General features: G+C 39.1%; 1 protein-coding gene across 2 annotated transcripts in view; it reads right to left on the minus strand.

Moving 5' to 3' along the window:
- Positions 1–19984, minus strand: part of UIMC1 (ubiquitin interaction motif containing 1) — a 129587-nt gene that overhangs the window by 21012 nt on the left and 88591 nt on the right. For both annotated transcript variants that reach the window (XM_055325005.1, XM_055325006.1), the window contains one exon: positions 15744–15897. In XM_055325005.1, coding sequence (XP_055180980.1) covers positions 15744–15897 — 154 coding nt within the window. The remainder of the gene's footprint in view (positions 1–15743; positions 15898–19984) is intronic.

The raw sequence follows: 19984 nt of genomic DNA on the forward strand, positions 1-19984 counted from the left end.
GAGTTCTAGATGAGGTGGGTAATGAAGGTAGACTGTTACACCAATACTAGTCCTGGCTGCCATGCCCTTTCCATACCTCCACAGAACCAGAGTGAACACATTCTGAAAAACCAGTGTTATAGAACAGGGATAGGCAAATTATGGACTGACCACCTGTTTTTAGAACTAAACTTTTACTGGAACATAGCCCTAATTCATTTACATACTGTCTCTGGCTGCTTTTGGTGTAGCTGTGGCAGAGATATGAGTAGTTATGACAGATCATATGGCCTGCAAAGCCTAAAATATTTGCTATTTGTCCCTTTAAGAAAAGTTTGTCAACTTTGGCTTTAAAAGAATACATTTTCAGAGGGTCTACCTGCATTGCACTGTTAAGATTCTGGGGAGGGAATAAAAACAACTATAACACAATTACTTTAATTACAATACTAAACTTATGTAAGTATAAATCACAAGTGTTTAAGTCTTAAAAAGGAACACTATGCAGGTGTGACTCTCCTGTAAATAAAAGAGCCTAGTATATTAGTATCAAAAACTCTACAATGTGTAAACTTTGTTGGATCCTGATTTCAAATAATTACCAATTATTTGATGATATTAATTTTTTAAGTATAACAGTATAATAGATCAGTTTTTCTTTTAAAGAGATCTTGGGATGCTGGGTGGCTCAGTTGATTGAGCATCTGACTCTTGGTTTTAGTTCAGATCACAAATCTCATGAGTTGTGAGATCCAGCCCTGCCCTGGGCTCCGAGCTCAGCAGGGAGTCTGCTTGAAAATTCTCTCACTCTACTCCTCTCTAGTGCTCTCTCTCTCTCAAATAAACAAATTCTTCAAATAAAATCTTAAAAATAAAGAGATTTTCTTTCAGGATACCTAGTAATATAATGAAATGGTATCTGGGATCTGATTTGAAATAATCTAAGGAGAAGAGGTTATGGATGGATTATAGATAAAACAGCAGTGACCATGCGTTAATGAACGGGTGGCACACTGGGGTTCAAAGTTACTATTATCCTCTCAATGTTATGTTTGAATTTTGTTTGTATTTAAAACAAACACATACACAAAGTCTTTTTACAAGGCAATAGTCAAAACTAAACTGGTCATTACCTTTTGAAAAAACTGATATGAAAGGTAGCACAGATACAAAGAACCTAGAAAAAAATCCAAGAGGCTTCTCCCTAAACAATTATTAATGGCAATTATATCGTTATCACACACTGTCATCAGAGATTAAATCAAAGTAATACTAAGTGTGTTTCATATGAAGAAAAAACTCTGAACTTTTCTGAATTTTAACAGTGGCTGCTTTATCAAGGTTCCTGTAGAAGTGAAATAAATGACAAGAAGTGTAATAGAAACATATAAGCTCTTTAAAATCTTTATAATATATACAAAAGAATATATATCCAAACCAATCATCCAACTCAAAAACTACACTATTCTCAAAACTGATCATCTAACTGTCTGTGTCTTCCCAGTCCCATCCTCAGCCTCCAACTATCTCCTTTAAGAACCATTTATTCTCAAAATTATATTATCATTAGTTCTTATAGAAATAAACAGTTTTAACAAATTCTTAGAACAATGTATTGACTATCATATTAAATTTAGTATTCTGAAACTTGTTTTTGTTTTTTAAAATCTGAACATTTCTGGATAATTCTTTTGAGTAATTTTTTTTAATTTTTATTTATTTATGATAGTCACACACACACACACAGAGAGAGAGAGAGAGAGAGAGAGGCAGAGACATAGGCAGAGGGAGAAGCAGGCTCCATGCACCGGGAGCCTGACGTGGGATTCGATCCCGGGTCTCCAGGATCACGCCCTGGGCCAAAGGCAGGCACTAAACCGCTGTGCCACCCAGGGATCCCTCGAGTAGTTTTTAAATTAAGGCTGATTGTGAAAAATATAATAATAATAATAATAAAGCTGACTGTGCAGCCTGGCTCCTGCCACTTTCTAGGTATGTGATACTGGGGAAATTATTTTCGTGTCAAGCCTCAGTTTCCTCTTCTATAAAAGTAGAATAATATGTTTCAAAAGATTGTTGTAAAAATTAAACTATACCCTAAAAGCACAGTTCCTGATATATAGCAGGTAGTCACAAATGGTAGCCCTTATTGGTTGATATTAGGTATGATCTGTAAAGACTTGGTAAATTAAATCTTTTTAATTTACTTAATGGAAAAATAGTATCTTGCTATCAAGTGTTTCCTTTATATTATGCCCTGACTCCTTAGTAACAAGTCAGTCTGTGAATGGATGATTTCCAAGGCCACTAGCAGAAGTAATTTTGACAGTTCATCTGATCCTTTCACTTTGCACACACGCTTTTACAGAGGTGACTTAGGTGATATCAACTCTGTACACTAGGAAACAGTCTGACTCCATCAAACTTTTTTCCAGGTAATTGAAAAGCTGACAAGGTCAATTCTGGTGAGAGGAGACTTCATGTTGGCATTCAGGGACTAAGGATTCTAATACTCTGCCTTCCTAAAACTGACTGAGGCTTCCATGGTCTCCTCAAACTTTCCTGACTGTGTGTATTCCCATTTCCATACATGGGAAGGCAGATAAGAACCTGTAGCATTGGGGATCCCTGGGTGGCTCAGCGGTTTGGCGCCTGTCTGGCCCAAAGCGTGATCCTTGGGTCCCACGATCGAGTCCCGCGTCAGGCTCCCGGTATGGAGCCTGCTTCTTCCTCCTCCTGTGTCTCTGCCTCTCTCTGTCTATCATAAACAAACAAACAAACAAACAAACAATAAATAAATAAATATTAAAAAAAAAAAAGAACCTGTAGCATTGAAGAATGCTAGGCCTGGAATCAGGCCAACCTGGGCTTGGGCCCTGGCTCTACTGCTTATAAACTATCTGATGCTGGACAAGTACTAAACCTCTCTGATGCCAGTGTCTTTGTGAGTAAAATGAAGATAACAGTAACACTTATCTTCTAAGGTAACTAAAGTTCTGCCTGTGGCTCTAAGACAGTTCTAATGGAGAAGACTAATCTAATATTAATCCCTTGAACTTTCTTCTTTCTTAAAATGCTCTAGATGCCTGAATTAAAACGTGTGACCAGATCATGAAGTGAGAGAACTTCTCTGAAGTGGTTTTTAGCTGATAGTACTCCTTCAACACATGATACTTTGGGTATTAACTCAAGTGTTAATAAGAGCTATTTTATTTTTGAAGGAAAGAATAAGCACATTTGGCAGAAGAAAACTGCTAGATCCTGAGGTCTGGCTCTTCACCAGGGAGGCAAAAATGAGTAGGTGTAACTGACGCAAAGACAAAGTCCATGTTAAAAGGGATAAGATGAAATGAATGAAGGCACTGAGAACTCAAGCAGACACAGACTGCAGTCAGACTGCTATTTCATATGCCAAATCATATAGCAACTTTTTTACTATATCACAGTAGAGCTGATATAAGGAAATGTTCCACAGAAATGTTGAACAAAAGTTGTCAGAAGACAACTAAAATGCAAGGGGAGGGAATGGGAGGGGATATGAGGGGAGGGAAAGGGAGGGAAGGGGAAGGAAGAGGCACACTGCTGCTACATTATTAATATATGAGAAGGGTTACATGCAGTGCAACTTAAGAAGTCTGGGGTAAAAATACTGGCCTGAGTTCATCCAGTTTATGTCAATAGGCATTCAAATAAGATGGTGGCCATTCCAGAAAATGCCAAACAGTTCCAAACTTGGAAACAAGTTATTAAAGAGGAATCTACTAAATAGTATACCACTTTTGGCATCTGGCCCCTGCTTATTCCTGTACCAGGCTATCACCACCTTCTCCTACCTTTTAGCTTCCTCCTACCATCATCTATAACAATAAATTCTTTATCCTTTCTCTTTGATGCCCACCTCCCTTAATTCTGCATGAATTCCAATCTCTTTTCTCCTTATCAGTGCCACTTCTATTCATGCCAATTAGATCTTTCTACAAAATCAGCACTCCTCTTCAGGAAATAAAAGCTTTGACAGTATTCACACAAAGAGGTTGCTGTCTCAGGCTGAATAAATCTGGAAACTTGGTAAAAACTGATGGATGGGTAGAAAAAAAACCTGGAAAGCACCTTGGAAGCAGAAGGCAGATAATTTATAAAGAACTTATAGAAACTGATAAGAAAAAGAACCCAAAAAATACTTGGGCAAAGTTGAGAGAACAATTCTTCAAAGAAAAAAGACAAGTTGGCTTTTTAAAAAAAGAAAAAATTTCAATTTACTATTAATCAAAGAAATATAAAGTACAGTGAAATGCCATTGTTTACCTATCAAATATGCCAAGATCTGTAAGAAAGAAAAAAAGTTCCTTACTTTTTGGAATAGAGTTATGAAAAGAACAGTCACATATGCTAGTGGTGAGAATTTAAATCACTAAAACCTTTCTAAAAAGCAATCTTAAAATGTTATAGATATAATCCAGTAATTCCACTTTTAGTAATCCTAACTTAAAGAAATAACTCTAAGCAGAAATTCACAATTTATATATTACAGGCTTATGCCACTGGGTTGCTTGTTTTCTTTATCAAGATTTTATTTCGGGGGCACCTTGGTGGCTCAGTCATTTAAGCATCTGCCTTCAGCTCAGGTCATGATCTTGGGGTCCAGGGATCCAGACCCGAAGCAGGCTGCCTGCTCAGCCTTCCCTCTCTCCCACCCCCTGCTTGTGTTTCTCTTGCCATCTCTCTCTCTCAAATAAATAAATCTTTTTTAAAAAAAGAAAAACTTTATTTTATTTTTGTTAAGATTTTGATTTATTTATTCATGAGAGACACACAGAAAGAGAGAGGCAGAGACACATGCAGAGGTAGAAGCAGGCTCCATGCAGGGAGCCCGATGTGGGACTCGATCCCGGGTCTCCAGGATCACACCCTGGGCTGAAGGCAGAGCTAAACCGCTGGGCCACTGGGGCTGCCCAAAACTTAATTTTTTAAAGTAATCTCTCTATCCAACATGGGGCTTCAACTCATAACTCCAAGATCAAGAGCCACATAGTCCACTGACTAAGCCAGCCAGGTACCCCAAGGCTCATGCTATTTTAAATGCTTATCTTTATCAGAAAAAAAAAGGGTAAAAATCCCATGCCTAATATTAGGGGAACACTTACTTAAGTAAGAATCTGCTTTTTCTTGCCAACCAGAAATAATCCCTTCCACCTTTATGAGTGGTTAGTGCCTCTATTTTACTACTTCAACTGATTTGTATCATACTTAATTATGCCCAGGTCTGCTTGCCACACTGGACTGTAAATTCCCTGAATATAAATCTGAGATCCCAGTCAGCTCTCTCATATCCCTTTGCAAACTCTTGAGTACCCCCAGTACTTAGTGCAATGCTTCACTAAATAATTTAGTAGAACACAATGATTTTTGTTAAGTTGAATCACTGTACAAAGCAAATTAATCAATGACTTCAAAGACAGTATCATTTTATTCACATAAAGACATACACACACATATAAAAGACATGAACAAGGTCAGTAAATTTAAAACTGACCTAATTCCACCACAATTTGGAATAAATTCAATTCCACAAGATTATAGGAATATTAGATTCTAATATAGGGATATTGGACTGCAAGAGTCAAAATCTATAGCCCTGCCCCTCTAGCCCCTCCATCCTGCCTGGAACACAGATATGAAGTCTAGAAATTAAAAAAAAAAAAAAAAGCCACCTTAAAACCATGAGCCAAGAAGCTACAAGGACTGCAAAGCCAAAAGAGAAAAGCCCAAGTTCTCATTACATCACTGAGCCACTGCCTCACTCTAGATACCTTGTTATGCGAGAAAAAGAAACCCTATATATTAAACCCATTGTTAATGGAGTTTCCTGTTACTATGACTTACAGAATTTTCTAACAGATATTAATAGGGTTTTCTGTTACTTATTCTGACTTTTAAACAATGCACAGCTATCTACTTGGTTATAGTGACTAAACCACGGATGGACACTTAAATCAAATAAAGCCTAATCAAAAGTCTTTCTCTAGAATGACTTATAGTTTCAGGAGAAAGAACTCCTTCCTTCCACTAAAGCTAAAAATCTATAGCTGCAGAGAGACATCTTGTTTGCCCTTGAAAAGACTTGTTTATTGAATACAGATAAGTAGAGTCAAAAGATGAAGGAGAGACACCATGTGAACTCCTAGATCCAGCTCTGTCTGAAACCTACACTAGATTTCCCAATTTCCATGCAAACTAACTTGTTTTTTGCTTAAGGTTACTTAAATTAGATTTCCAACACTTGCATCCCAAACAGTCCTATATACTATAGTGAAGTAAACACACAAAAAAATCTTTTACAGTTGAAAAAAGTCTCTGCCCCTTATTAACCGACATATTTCAAGTTAATTTGTCATTCTACAGTTGCCTACCATGTATTTCCTTTCATACTGCCCATACTATAACCACATTGAAACACTTCTTTCCTGTATACTGCTCATATTTTTCTATTTATGTGATTTTGCTTACTGTTCCTTTACATTAATGCCCTTCCATCTCAATCTCTAGTCACATTTCCTCTGAAACACAACAGACTGTATGTCCACTAGTAATTCTAACCTTGCACTATTTATGTGCATGCCTTTTCTGCCTACACTGCATTATAATCTCAGTTTATTTAGATTTGTGTATCTATAGGCCAGTCTGTCTCTAAAATCCATGTTATTTTTACTAAACCTATGCTTTTTCCCAATTGTTAACACCTTAGTAGTTATGTGTCAATAGCGACACAGTTTTTTTCTTTAAAGATTTTATTTATTTATTCATGAGAGACAGAGAGAGGCAGAGACACAGGCAGAGACAGGGGAAGCAGGCTCCATGTAAGGAGCCTGATATGGGACTCGATCCCAGGACTCCGGGATTACACCCTGAGAGCCAAAAGCAGATGCCCAACCACTGAACCACCCAGGCATCCCAATAGCGATACAGTTAATCTAATCCTCCTATGTACCACAAAAGCCATATAAACACTAGTAAGTCTAAGTGGGGCACAAACTGCATTCAGGTAGGTAAATTCAGTTATATGGAACAGAAAAAGTCAAACTAATTAAAAAATTGTTTTCATTAGAGATGTTCAGGTCTTATGATTTTTTTGCTGAGTCACCCGTCTAAGCCTATTCTAGGCCTCAGTCCTTCTCTGTTAGTTCTCAGGCAAGTCTATACCAAGGATTCTCACCTCCTTTCGCCCACTTATCCACTATTTTTTTTCCAGATGATATCCACTCTTGACAGTATCCTGACTCTAAGCCACATCCCTGCATCTAGGCCCAAGCATACATAGTTAATACCTTCAGCTTCCCTAACTCTCCTACAATCTATTTTTCACTAGCTTATTCTTACCACCTTACCATTACCTTGCCTATCATCTTTCCCTTAGCTCTTTCTGACTGACAGCTTATCCTTTATGTACCAGCACACAAACAGACTTCAGAGAGAGACTACACCAGCAGGAATATATTCAATAATAACAACAGCTACCATTTATTGAACATTTATTATATGCTAGGTACTTCATAAAGTGTCTCTGATTCTCATGATAATCCTAATGATGTCAGACTAATTTTACAAACAAGGCATCTGATCCTCAAAAAGGTAAGGTCATTTGTCAATTATCCAGCTGACAAGTATTACAGCTGAAATTTAAATTCAGATCTATATAGTTCCAAAGCCCATGTTGCTCCCACTCTATCATACTGCCAAACATAAAATGTTGGCTGTTGTCCCAGTTTCTACCTTAACATATTGTATGTTTATTTATCCCACTGCTAGAATATAAACTCCATGAGAAAAGGAACTTTGTATATTCTGTTCACTGTATTTGGTATGTAGCAGTTATTTATTAAACATTTACTGAATGAGTAAATGGAGATCTTCATTCTTCCTGTTTAAATAAAAGTGGTCTCAAACACATTTTCCAGAAAACCAATACAAATCTCCCCTCAAACAATGCCTTTAAAGAACACTCCCTCTAATTTTCCATATTGTAGATAGCCATATCATTGAGCAACAAACTGAGCAGACTGAGCCAACTTACCCAGAATGTAGTATTTTTTTTAATTAATTTTATTGGTGTTCAATTTACCAACATACAGAATAACACCCAGTGCTCATCCCGTCAAGTGTACCCCTCAGTGCCCGTCACCCATTCACCCCCACCCCCCGCCCTCCTCCCCCTCCACCACCCCTAGTTCATTTCCCAGAGTTAGAAGTCTTTATGTTCTGTCTCCCTTTCTGATATTTCTCACACATTTCTTCTCCCTTCCCTTATATTCCCTTTCACTATTATTCATATTCCCCAAATGAATGAGAACATACACTGTTTGTCCTTCTCCGGTTACTGTGGCCAAGTTCAAAAAGGGTGTTGCCTGAGTTCTCCTCTGGGATTTTGATGGAATCTTGTCTCACATTTAGATCTTTCATCTATTTTGAGTTTATCTTTGTGTATGGTGCAAGAGAGTGGTCCAGTTTCATTCTTCTGCATGTGGATGTCCAATTTTCCCAGCACCATTTATTGAAGAGACTGTCTTTCTTCCAGTGGACCGTCTTTCCTCCTTTATCGTATATTAGTTGACCATAAAGTTCAGGGTCCACTTCTGGGTTCTCTGTTCTGTTCCATTGATCTATATGTCTGTTTTTGTGCCAGTACCACACTGTCTTGATGAACACAGCTTTGTAGTACAACCTGAAATCTGGCATTGTGATGCCCCCAGATATGGTTTTCTTTTTTAAAATTCCCCTGGCTGTTTGGGGTCTTTTCTGATTCCACACAAATCTTAAAATAATTTGTTCTAAGTCTCTGAAGAAAGTCCATGGTATTTTGATAGGGATTGCATTATACGTGTAAATTGCCCTGGGTAACATTGACATTTTCACAATATTAATTCTGCCAATCCATGAGCATGGAATATTTTTCCATCTCTTTGTGTCTTCCTCAATTTCTTTCAGAAGTGTTCTATAGTTTTTAGGGTATATTTTGAGAACCATTTGAATGGTAAATGGTTCTCCAACCTTTTATTTTCAGGTTGTAGGTGTCCTTCTGTCTAAAATGAGTCTCTTGTAGACAGCAAATAGATGGGTCCTGCTTTTTTATCCAGTCTGAAACCCTGCGCCTTTTGATGGGGTCATTAAGCCCATTCACGTTCAGAGTTACTATTGACAGATATGAGTTTAGTGTCATCATGATATCTATTTAGTCCTTGTTTTTGTGGATTGTTCCACTGAACTTCTTCTTAAAGGGGAGTTTTAAGAGTCCCCCTTAAAATTTCTTGCAGAGCTGGTTTGGAGGTCACATATTTTTTCAGTTCCTGCCTGTCTTGGAAGCTCTTTATCTCTCCTTCCATTATGAATGAGAGCCTTGCTGGATCAAGTATTCTTGGTTGCATGTTCTTCTCATTTAGGACCCTGAATATATCCTGCCAGCCCTTTCTGGCCTGCCACGTCTCTGTGGAGAGGTCTGCTGTTACCCTAATATTCCTCCCCATGAAAGTCAGGGACTTCTTGTCTCTTGCTGCTTTAAGGATCTTCTCTTTATCTTTGGAATTTGCAAGCTTCACTATTAAATGTCGAGGTGTTGAACGGTTTTCATTGATTTTAGGGGGGGATCTCTCTATTTCCTGGATCTGAATGCCTGTTTCCCTTCCCAGATTGGGAAAGTTTTCAGCTAGGATTTGTTCAAATACATATTCTGGCCCTCTGGCCCTTTCGGCGCCCTCGGAAACCCCAATTAACCGTAGGTTTTTCTTCCTTAGATTGTCATTTATTTCCCTTAATCTGTCTTCATGGTCCCTTAATTGATTGTCTCTTTTTTCCTCAGTTTCCCTCTTTGCCATTAACTTGTCTTCTATGTCACTCACTCGTTCTTCCACCTCGTTAACCCTCGTCGTTAGGACTTCTAGTTTGGATTGCATCTCATTCAATTGATTTTTAATTTCTGCCTGATTGGATCTAAATTCTGCAGTCATGAAGTCTCGTGAGTCCTTAATGCTTTTTTCTAGAGCCACCAGTAGCTGTAGAATAGTGCTTCTGAATTGGCTTTCTGACATTGAAGTGTAATCCAGATTTTGTAACTCTGTGGGAGAGAGGGCTGTTTCTGATTCTTTCTTTTGAGGTGAGGTTTTCCTTCTAGTCATTTTGCTCAGTGCAGAGTGGCCAAAAACAAGTTGTATTGGAACACGGGGGAGTATCACTGGTCCGTCTAGCTGGTCTTCTGGGGGAGGGGCCTGCTGTGCTGATTTTCAGGTGTTAGCACTTGGGGGAGCTGCTCTGCCCCTGCCTGCTGCCGGGCTCAGCGGGGGTTGTTTACCCCGTGGGGCCCCAGGAGGAACAGCCGCAGTTGCTATGGCAACTCTGGAAGCCTGGATTCAGCCTCCGCAGGAACTACGGGGCTTGGGGCTCTCGGTTCTCCGTCTGCAGGGCCTGGAGGCTCCGGGGCGGGGCCGCTGATCTCCTCAGCTCGGGGCAGGAGCGTCCTTGCTGTCCTGGGCCCTCCCGGCCTCTGCCTGTCCCGGGGGAGGCCGGATCCGGGGCTGTGTCCCGGCGCCCTGTGCTCCGGGGCCTGCGCTGTTGGATTCGCCCCGCAGGCCTCTCCGTGGAGCCGCCGCCAGAGCCCCTCCGAGCTGCTCCGGTCCCGCCTGTGCGCGCTGCAGCCCTTAGGGAACTCGGAGCAGCACACTCCTGGGCTCGCAGGTGTCTGTTAGTGTCCCCGGGAGCCCGAGGGCATCCCCGCTCTCCTGGGTCCTGCTCTAACTCCCTGCGAGCCCCTTTCCGCCCGGGAAGGTTGGTGCAGCTCCTGCTCCTCCGGGACGGGGCTCTCCTGTCCTGGGGACACTCGCCCCGGCCTCAGCCCGGCTCCTCGCGGGGCCCCTCCTCCTCGGAGGCCTTTTGTTTCTTTATTTCTTTTTCCCCCGTCTTCCTACCTTGATAGAAGCGCGAACTTTTCTCACTGTAGCATTCCAGCTGGTCTCTCTTTACATCTCAGGCCGAATTCGTAAATTTTCAGGATGGTTTGAAGGTTATCTAGGTAATTTGGTGGGGACAGGTGATTTGGGGACCCTGCTCTTCCGCCATCTTGCCCCTCTTTTCCAGAATGTAGTATTATAATCAAATAAAACTTAGAGCAAAGTTAATCAAACACATACTTAATGATATGTATAACTGTTATTGTGCTGCACCGTAACTAGGCATAAGTGGTAGACACTTCATGTAAATGACTCTAATTACTATTTCTTTTACACCGCCAAGCCAAGCATGCCTAAGATCAGATTTGGGGGAAATAGGAAGGAGGGGAGAGCTGGATACTTGAGAGAGACAAGTCCTCCCTCTTATTCCACCTCCTTAGGCATTGGGCTAAGTCTCCTAGTCTAGGTCATGTATTTTCAAAAGTAACTCTCTCTCCTCCATAGCAGAAGAGCCTTCCTTTTACCAAAAACTGGGCTGAGGGCTTGGCCTCTGATTCCAGTCATAAAATGTGAGAGGAACCAGAACAGTCACTACTATATCTGGCAATAAAGACAGGGGCAGGGAAGCTGGTGAAAAACAAAGACAGCAAACTTATTAAGGACCTGTGATATGCCAGACACATCATACACACTAGTAGGCTAGTAGGTGCTTTGCATAAATCCTCTAACTACTTTCTCACCCCACGTATAGCCCCAAACTCTGTTCAAAGGATACAGGAATAAAGTAAAGATTGGGACAAAGTTCCAATAGGGATTCTCTAATCCAAATTCTTTTATAGGGTCATAGACAGTGCAATTTAGGTTAGCAAGTTAACACTACTAAGGAAGATTAAGTGGAAGCTGTTGTTTAGTGGCTGTTTCCCTTGCTTCCTATTTTATCTAACCTATAGAAGGATAAGGGACCCCCAATTTTCCCATGGGTTTATCCAAACCTATCCAGCCTCTCAGCCCAGGCTAAACCCACTCTCTCTTAGGCATCACCCCTCTTCACTGCAGCTCTTCTTTTTTCTATTGTACTTACTGTCAGAACCATTCATTTGGTACATTATCATTGACTTTGTGTCATCTGTAATTAATTTCTTAGGTTAATGTTTATCTCCTCCGTGAGACAACAAGCTTCTTAATGGCAGAAATTCTGTCTTAAACTTCTTTAGTAACACAAATAAGATCTAGCACCATTGAGAAAAAAAAATGTTCAGTAAGTATCTGGATGAATTAAAGTTAAGGAGGAAGGCAAGAGGTGATAGAAGGGAATCAAATTTCTCACTCTAGGTAGACAAGTTGGTGTTGAAATTCATAGTATTCTAGATTTGTCTTTATTACACTCCTGAACTAATTTTTAAAACAAATTTCCCTATGAAAAAGAAAGTGTTGGGGCGCCTAGGAGACTCAGTCAGTTGGGCATCAGACTTGGTTTTGGCTTAGATTGTGATCTCATGGGTCATGAGGTCAAGCCCTGAATCAGGCTTCATGCTCATTGCAGAGTCTGTTTGAGGATTCTCTCCCGCTACCCCTCCCTCCACCTCAGGTGAGCACCCACTCTCTAAAATAAATCTTTAAAAAAAGAATAAGAAAGTGTTACTGTCATTCAGGATATATCAGACATCTTTGCATGGAGGTCGGAGACATCTGGATCAGAGCACCAAGATATATAGCACCAAGAATATACAGGCTCCCAATTCTTTTCTTTTTTTTTTTTTTTTTAAGATTTTTATTTATTTATTCATGAGAGACGCAAGGAGAGAGGCAGAGACACAGGCAGAGGGAGAAGCAGGCTCCATGTAGGGAGCCTGATGCAGGATTCAATCCCGGGTCTCCAGGATCACACCCTGGGCCAAAAGGCAGCGCTAAACTACTGAGCCACCCGGGCTGCCCCAGGCTCCCAATTCTATCAGAAAACATACATATATCTATGTCTGAAAGAGTCCTGAAGACCAGAGTGTAAATCCCATTAAGCAGCATTAGACAGGGTCACTGACCCTTGAGCCAGTGGAATAGAGAACCTGAAAGGCTTTCCCAGAATGACAGTGCAAGTTTCAGTCTCCTTTGCCGACCTGATGGTGTTAGCTTCTTAACAAGTTCAATGAGAACACCTGGTTCTGGTGATAGAAGTCTGCATTTGGTGTCAGAATACTCAGAAACAAGTCTGAATCAATTTCAACAGCAGGTATTTGGGGCTGTGAGTTGCCCCCACCATACTCTAGTAAGTAAGAACAGGCTAAAAGACAAGTATTATATAACTGAAAGATGTCTTTGGACAGTAATGAATACCAAAACCTGCTATTTAACCACAAACTATGAGAGTTCAGTCTCAGAGGTATCAGTAGGAGCTACTTTATACTACCCCTTACCTAATAACTCTGACCAGAAGAAGGTTATCTTTCCTAGAGCTCAAGGTACATTCAGCTTCTCAAATTCATTTATTTTGGGACCTTAATGCTAAGTAAGTTATTGACTCTGATAACTAATTCCAGCTGGGTAAAGCATGTTTGGTGAGATAGATAAGATAGTTTCTTCCTTCTCTGGTCATCAAATGGCCAGCCCCAGAATTCTTTCAGTCACTGGAATTCTCTGCAAAAAAATAAGACTAAAGAACTATGTTAAATTAAAATTGCATCTAGAACTCTAGTCCTTCAGTGTTCTTCTACTAAAAGGAGATGAAGACCAGATTTAGGCCTTCAACTTTCACTGTATTTAAAAGGTAACCATGTTATTAAAATGATGCTTAAAAATGATGACAAAATCTATGACCCAGTAATTCTACTACTGGGAATAGTAACAGCCGCTAAAAGACCTTAAGTGTTTACTGTGTGCTAAGGCATGGTGCTATGCACTTTCCTTAAAATATCTCATTTGACCTCACAAAAATCAAATAAGGTCATTACTATTAATTGGCAAGGTGCATAAAGGGAAGCTAGGAAACTAGCATGAAACCACACATTGGTAAGTGACAAAGATGGGATTCAACCTTAAACTGACTAGACTCCAAAGCCCAACTTTTTTTACTATCACCCAAACTAGTAATATATGTATCCTTGGGAAATAACCCCAAAATACAACAACTTTAGGAATAAGACTCAATGACAGGGGCACCTGGGTGGCTCAGTGGTTGAGCGTCTGCCTTCAGCTCAGGTCGTGATCCTGGAGTCCTGGGATTGAGTCCTGCATTGGGCTCTCTGCCTATGTCTTTGCCTCTATGTGTCTCTTAGAAATACATAAATAAAATCTTAAAAAAAAAAAAAAGGCCCAATGACATATAAGTATAATATGGTAACCTGAAACATGCTAAATACATGACAGCTCAGTGGAAGCAATTCAGATTACAGAATAGTATGTAAGCATTAAAAATATTTTTACACATTAACTTTAGTGACATGGGTGAAATTTTATGCTATTAGTAGAAAAAGCAAAATAAAAAATTTTGCAGATAGTAAGATCTCAACTATGTAAAAAATGTATCTGCACATGGAAAGATTTAAATTTACCGCTATAAAAAAAAGGCAAGTTGTAGAACATATATATACTATAGCATGGTCCCATTTATGTAAGTAGTCTCTGACTCATTTTAAGTACTCAATAAATATAAGCAATTATTATTATAATGAACATGTACTGCTTTATAATCAGAAAAATCAATGTTTATTTAAATTATAAGCTTAGGTACTAAGTTATATAATAAATAAAAAGTATATTACTTCAGAAAAATTAAATAACATGCCTTTCTCTCCTAGAAATATTAACTTATAAAATTTTCACAATTATACAATTTCAGAATAAATACTTCTAAGTTATGAGACTCAAATAGGACTGAGAAATCCAACACTTCCAATCATCTAAGGTATGGTTATAATCAGCACATTGGACCACAGAGAGCTGAGCTGATTACTAGTATTCTTGGAGGGTAAAGCCACAGACAGAAAGGCAAGATTGGAGGTGGTAATTCAAGGGCTGTGATGAACAAGCAGATTCTCTTGATTAGTAACTCATATTGCACCAAAACCAAGGTTTTTGATGTTCTTTTCAAGAGGTAACCAGTAGTTCCTGGGTGATGCAACAGAGACATATAGAATATGAAATGAAATTAGGGATATATTTTAGCTGCAGTTTTTAGGTAGAATTCCTACACACAAAACCCCACAAATGACTTAATTTGAATAAAAAATGGGCAACTCGGGCAGCCCCGGTGGCGCAGCGGTTTGGCGCTGCCTGCAGCCCGGGGTGTGATCCTGGAGACCTGGGATCGAGTCCCACATCGGGCTCCATGCGTGGAGCCTGCTTCTCCCTCTGCCTGTGTCTCTGCCTCTCTCTCTGTGTCTATGGATAAATAATAAATCTTTAAAAAAAAAAAAAAAGGGCAACTCTTACAACAATGTGTTAACTATACTTTAATTTTGAAAAAACAGGCAACGCTAGAACTTAGTTCCTCAAATTCCATAGGAGTCTCAATATCTGACTATATAAGATGAAATGCAAGGTAGATTTTTGGTTTACAATACACCAAAGAATAAGTTGAAACATTAAAAGATGAAAGATTTTTCCCTCTCCCTTTCTCCTGAGTATGTGCAACAAAATAGCATACCTGCCAAAGTAATAAAGAACACGAAAAGTACTGGAGTATTAAGTAGATAGAAGAAAAACAAACAAACAAACAAACCCAACAACTTTAACTTTGAGGGAGAGTGGTCTCTTTTTCCTGTACTGCATTCATTGTACAGGATTACAAAACAACCATGCAAAGAAAAGAGTTTGATAAATCGTGGTAAGTTTTACCTGTGTCTTGCCCTATCAGCCCATTGCAGTACATGGCATGTCGCTCAATCTTTGTGGGTGGGAAGCCTTGGTCACATAGTGGGCAGGACACCTGGGTACTGGATGAGACTGTAGAAATGGGTACTTCCTTCTCAGCATTTCCCCTGTTATCAACCTGAAGAAAATAATAAATGGCAACTGTAATACCTTTACTTTATAAAATACCTTTTCTCTCAAAGAACTGCAAGAAATTCCATCCCATATTTCATTTACTTTCAGAGACAAAACTGAGGTGTCTGAGTAGCTCAATAGGTTAAACCTCTAACTCTTGATCTTTGGCTCAGGTCATGATCTCATGGTTGTGACACTGAGCCCCACATCAGACTCTGCGCAGGGCATGGAGCCTGCTTAAGATGCTCTCCCTCCCTCTGCCCAGCCTGGCCCTGCTTCACCCTCAATGTATGCTCATACTCTCTATCAATAAATAAATAAACAAACAAACAAACAAAACAAAAAGTATCAGTTTGCCAAATTCATGTCTGAAGATAAGGAGATAACACTAATATAGTTTATACTTATTCAGAACCTGTGTAGTATATGCTAAACACTCTGCATGTAATACTCATTTAATCCTCCTAGTAATCTGACAAAATATTAACATAACCTTACTTACACAAGAAGAAAGCACTGTTCAAAACAGTAAAGCAACTTGCCCAAAGTTAGCAAACAAATAAGAGGCAGAGCTGAAATTCAAATCAAGGACTATTTGGCTTCAAAACCTGAGGGCATTCTTCTCTACCAAGCTCTTAGGTCAGTATGCTATGTCTGCTGTGTTTCAAACAATCTACATATCAACAGCATGTCAAAGAAACTTTTTCAATCGTATAAAAGAACTGTGAGCACTACAAGTGATTTCAAACACAAGGAGTTAGGAAACACAAGAAGCAAAAGTAGCACAACTAAAATTTAAGACCTAGGCCTCAGCTTAGACCAGTAAGACATACTGTATCTTCTGTTTTATTTGTGACTTTTGGATTGAGAGGAAATAGAACAGAACTAAGGCCCAAATATTTAAAAGTCCTTAAGACAATTCTGCTGAAGCCATTCTTAACATCCTCTCTCTTACTCCTCTCAGTGTTTTATAATCACCATTTTTCCTATAGTTTCCGATGTCTAAGAGGCAGTTTTATTTTACCTTTACAGGTCAGAGCCAAGAACTCTGCAATGATTAATTCAACAGTATGTATGAGCACTGCAGCACTTACTACTGCCTAACACTTGCTTCAAAGGACAGCATGTCCTAACCAATCAATGTGAAACTGTCCTGCATAGCCCTGCTTCCATTTAAGAGCAAGGAACACTTGATCTGTTATTATACCTTACTATGGGGAAAAAATAAATTCGGTTCTGGTACAAGATCAAAACAAGACCAAAACTGGAATGGGTAGATAATCTGAGCTCTGAGGCAACTGGAGTTTCTTTGATTTAGGCCATCCCTAAAATCTACTGCTTGTGAATGTGATCCAACAAAGGGAAACAGGCTATTTAAATACCAAGTAGAACAGTTTCTACAACTGCCAGAAAATGTTTTCAACTCACCTGCCTTTTATTTAAAAAGACATACTCTGAAAGGGGGGTAAGAAAAAGAAAGTTGAAATAGGAACTAACAGTGATTGAGTTCATTTTCCATACCACGCTTGGCCAAAGCATTTTTCATATCCATTGCTCACAACAAACAACTGTCAGAGGGATCACTAGCTCTAGTATTACAGAAGAGGAAACTGACGCTTATTTGAAAGGTAAAGTAACCTGCTGATCACAAAGTTAGTAAGTAGACAATCCAGTCTTGAACCCAGGCTTTTGTGGCATCAAAACTTCAGTATTTCTATTCTACCACATTGCAGCAAAAGTGAAAAAGCATCCCTCTACTTTGTTGCTGACCCTGACAGATAAATGGATATTATCTGGTTCTATTCTTCTTCTCTAGAAGGTGGAGAAAGCCAAGTGTGTCTGGAAGTTCTAGGTGTTACTTATTCCAAGTTTAGTCACTCAGGTTCCCACAAACCCAGGTTCCTCTGTTCATAAATCTTACAAAGAAAAGTTGTCTTGTGCATACAAAGCCATTTGAACAGAGGGGAGAAAAATTAATATATCCTAAAATTTGCAAGTAGTCTTGAGTTACTGAAAGTTAATGGCAATTGAGCAGTTACTTGGCATTCTAGAGTTCACTAAGCACAGAAACGTTATATGACATGAATGTCACTGATGCTCACACCCAGCACTATATCCCTTTGTATTCATCACCAGCTCTACAAAATGCACAGAACGTGCCTTCACTTTTAACGTATTAAAGAGGGAGTAGTCTATTATTGTCTTATTGTGAATACAAGACCATTTCCAATTACATTCACAGAAAACCCAGAGGTTTCTGAAAATTTTTATATAAAGTTAAGATTTTTTTCAGCACCATTTAAAAGTTCTATTTAAATATTAACTACAATAGAGGACCTTCAAGAGGAAAAAATATAAGCGAAGCAGCTTTTATTAGAACCGTGAAGTCACGGATTCAGTCTCTGAAGAGCTGATTCTACTTCTTTTAAAATACTATATAGTCATTTCTCAAAAGAGGTACTTGGACACTGAATCCTGATCTCTTAACAGTTAGTCCTTACCTTCTGGCCTCAAAAGAAACCTCACCTCAAGAAATGAACCAGCTGAAAATAAAAGTATGCCCTACCAATCACCAGCCCTCTCTGTTCCTCCCCCAGTCAGTTTATGTGTAGATTAGAAAGCTCTTTAGATCTTTCCTCTCTTTCCTTAGGGCTCAAACAGTTTATTTAACCAACTGACTAAACCAACTATTTGATTCTGAATAACTTCTATTAACTTTTCTGGAAAAGAAGATCTCTAACCAAGGGATTATCTCAGGCAAGATATTCAGAAAATATTATTTCCAAAGGAATCGGACCACTGCAGGATATCAAATCAAGAAGGATTATAGTTCTGCCATGCTATTCTAAATAACTCAAATACTGTTGAACATTCTCTGTCATTAGTAAGCTAATATCACTGAGCAGTCACAATACATTACAAAGCAGTAAAATAATAACTGGTTCCACATGCATACTTCTACTTGTGCCAAATCTCTATGTGTTTCATATTCTTTATCTAATTTAATCTTCAAAGCAATCCATTAAATAAGTTATTTTTTTATCTCCATTTTACATATGAAAAACTGAAATTCAGAAAAGCATTCCTCTTCTACACTCCCTTAATGCCCTAGGCATTTCTCTATCATTTTACTTGTCAGACCACATTATAATTTTCTACGTGTCTGTCTCCTCCCGTACCAGGAACTTTTGAGGGCAGGAACTTTTTTGTTGTTGATCTTCGTGCCTCAAGAGTCTAAAATGAACAACTGGTACACAGTATACAAACTATAATATGTGTCAAATATATGAAGTGAAAAAAACAATTAATTTGCCCAAGGTCATAAAATTAAGTGATGGGGTTGGGATTCTTCTAATTCCAATGCTCAAAGTCCTTGCACTACACTATATCACTTCCAATAAATAAGAAATTTTAGGACAAATGAGCTTATACATAGATTCCAAGATCAAGAGTCAACACCCATTACGACACAATCTTTGTGTTGTAAAATGTTCAGATTCTACCTTTCTAATAAGTGACTTGTAGCTAGAAAGTGATTACTCAATGACTTAAAAACTTCAGTATCTCTATCATCTTTTAATGGAAACAGAATTCTAAGACTATTTACAGATATCCACAGATACAAGCAAACAGTAACACTGAAAAGAGGACACTCAATGTGAAAAGGGCAATACAATTCCATCCATGTGATGTGTAGTGGTGCAGACATATACACTATAAATTCTAAATAGGGTTCATGCTCTTTGCCCCAAAGAACCGTCTCCTTTGCAATCATGGATGGGTAAGAAATCAGCCTTGATTAACAAAAGGATTGTAGGGCTTCTTCTATTAGCAATAATCGCATCTTGGATAAACCTCATTGGCTATAATACTGCCACTACGCAAAGCTTGTAGGGCTTCTTCTGTAGTTAAGATGACTATGCTAATAACACTCTGTTCCCCATCCCCATTTAGAAGGCTTTGGTCCCACCTTGGGAAATCATTTTGACATTATCTAGCAGAATCTGTCCTCAATCACTGTTGCAGAGAGTGTCACCATCTTCCTTACCACCACTGGCATCAGGGACTCTTGGTCTGTCAGTGGTGACAGA

Source organism: Nyctereutes procyonoides, unplaced genomic scaffold (assembly GCF_905146905.1).
Source record: "Nyctereutes procyonoides isolate TBG_1078 unplaced genomic scaffold, NYPRO_anot_genome, whole genome shotgun sequence".
Lineage (NCBI taxonomy): Eukaryota > Metazoa > Chordata > Mammalia > Carnivora > Canidae > Nyctereutes > Nyctereutes procyonoides.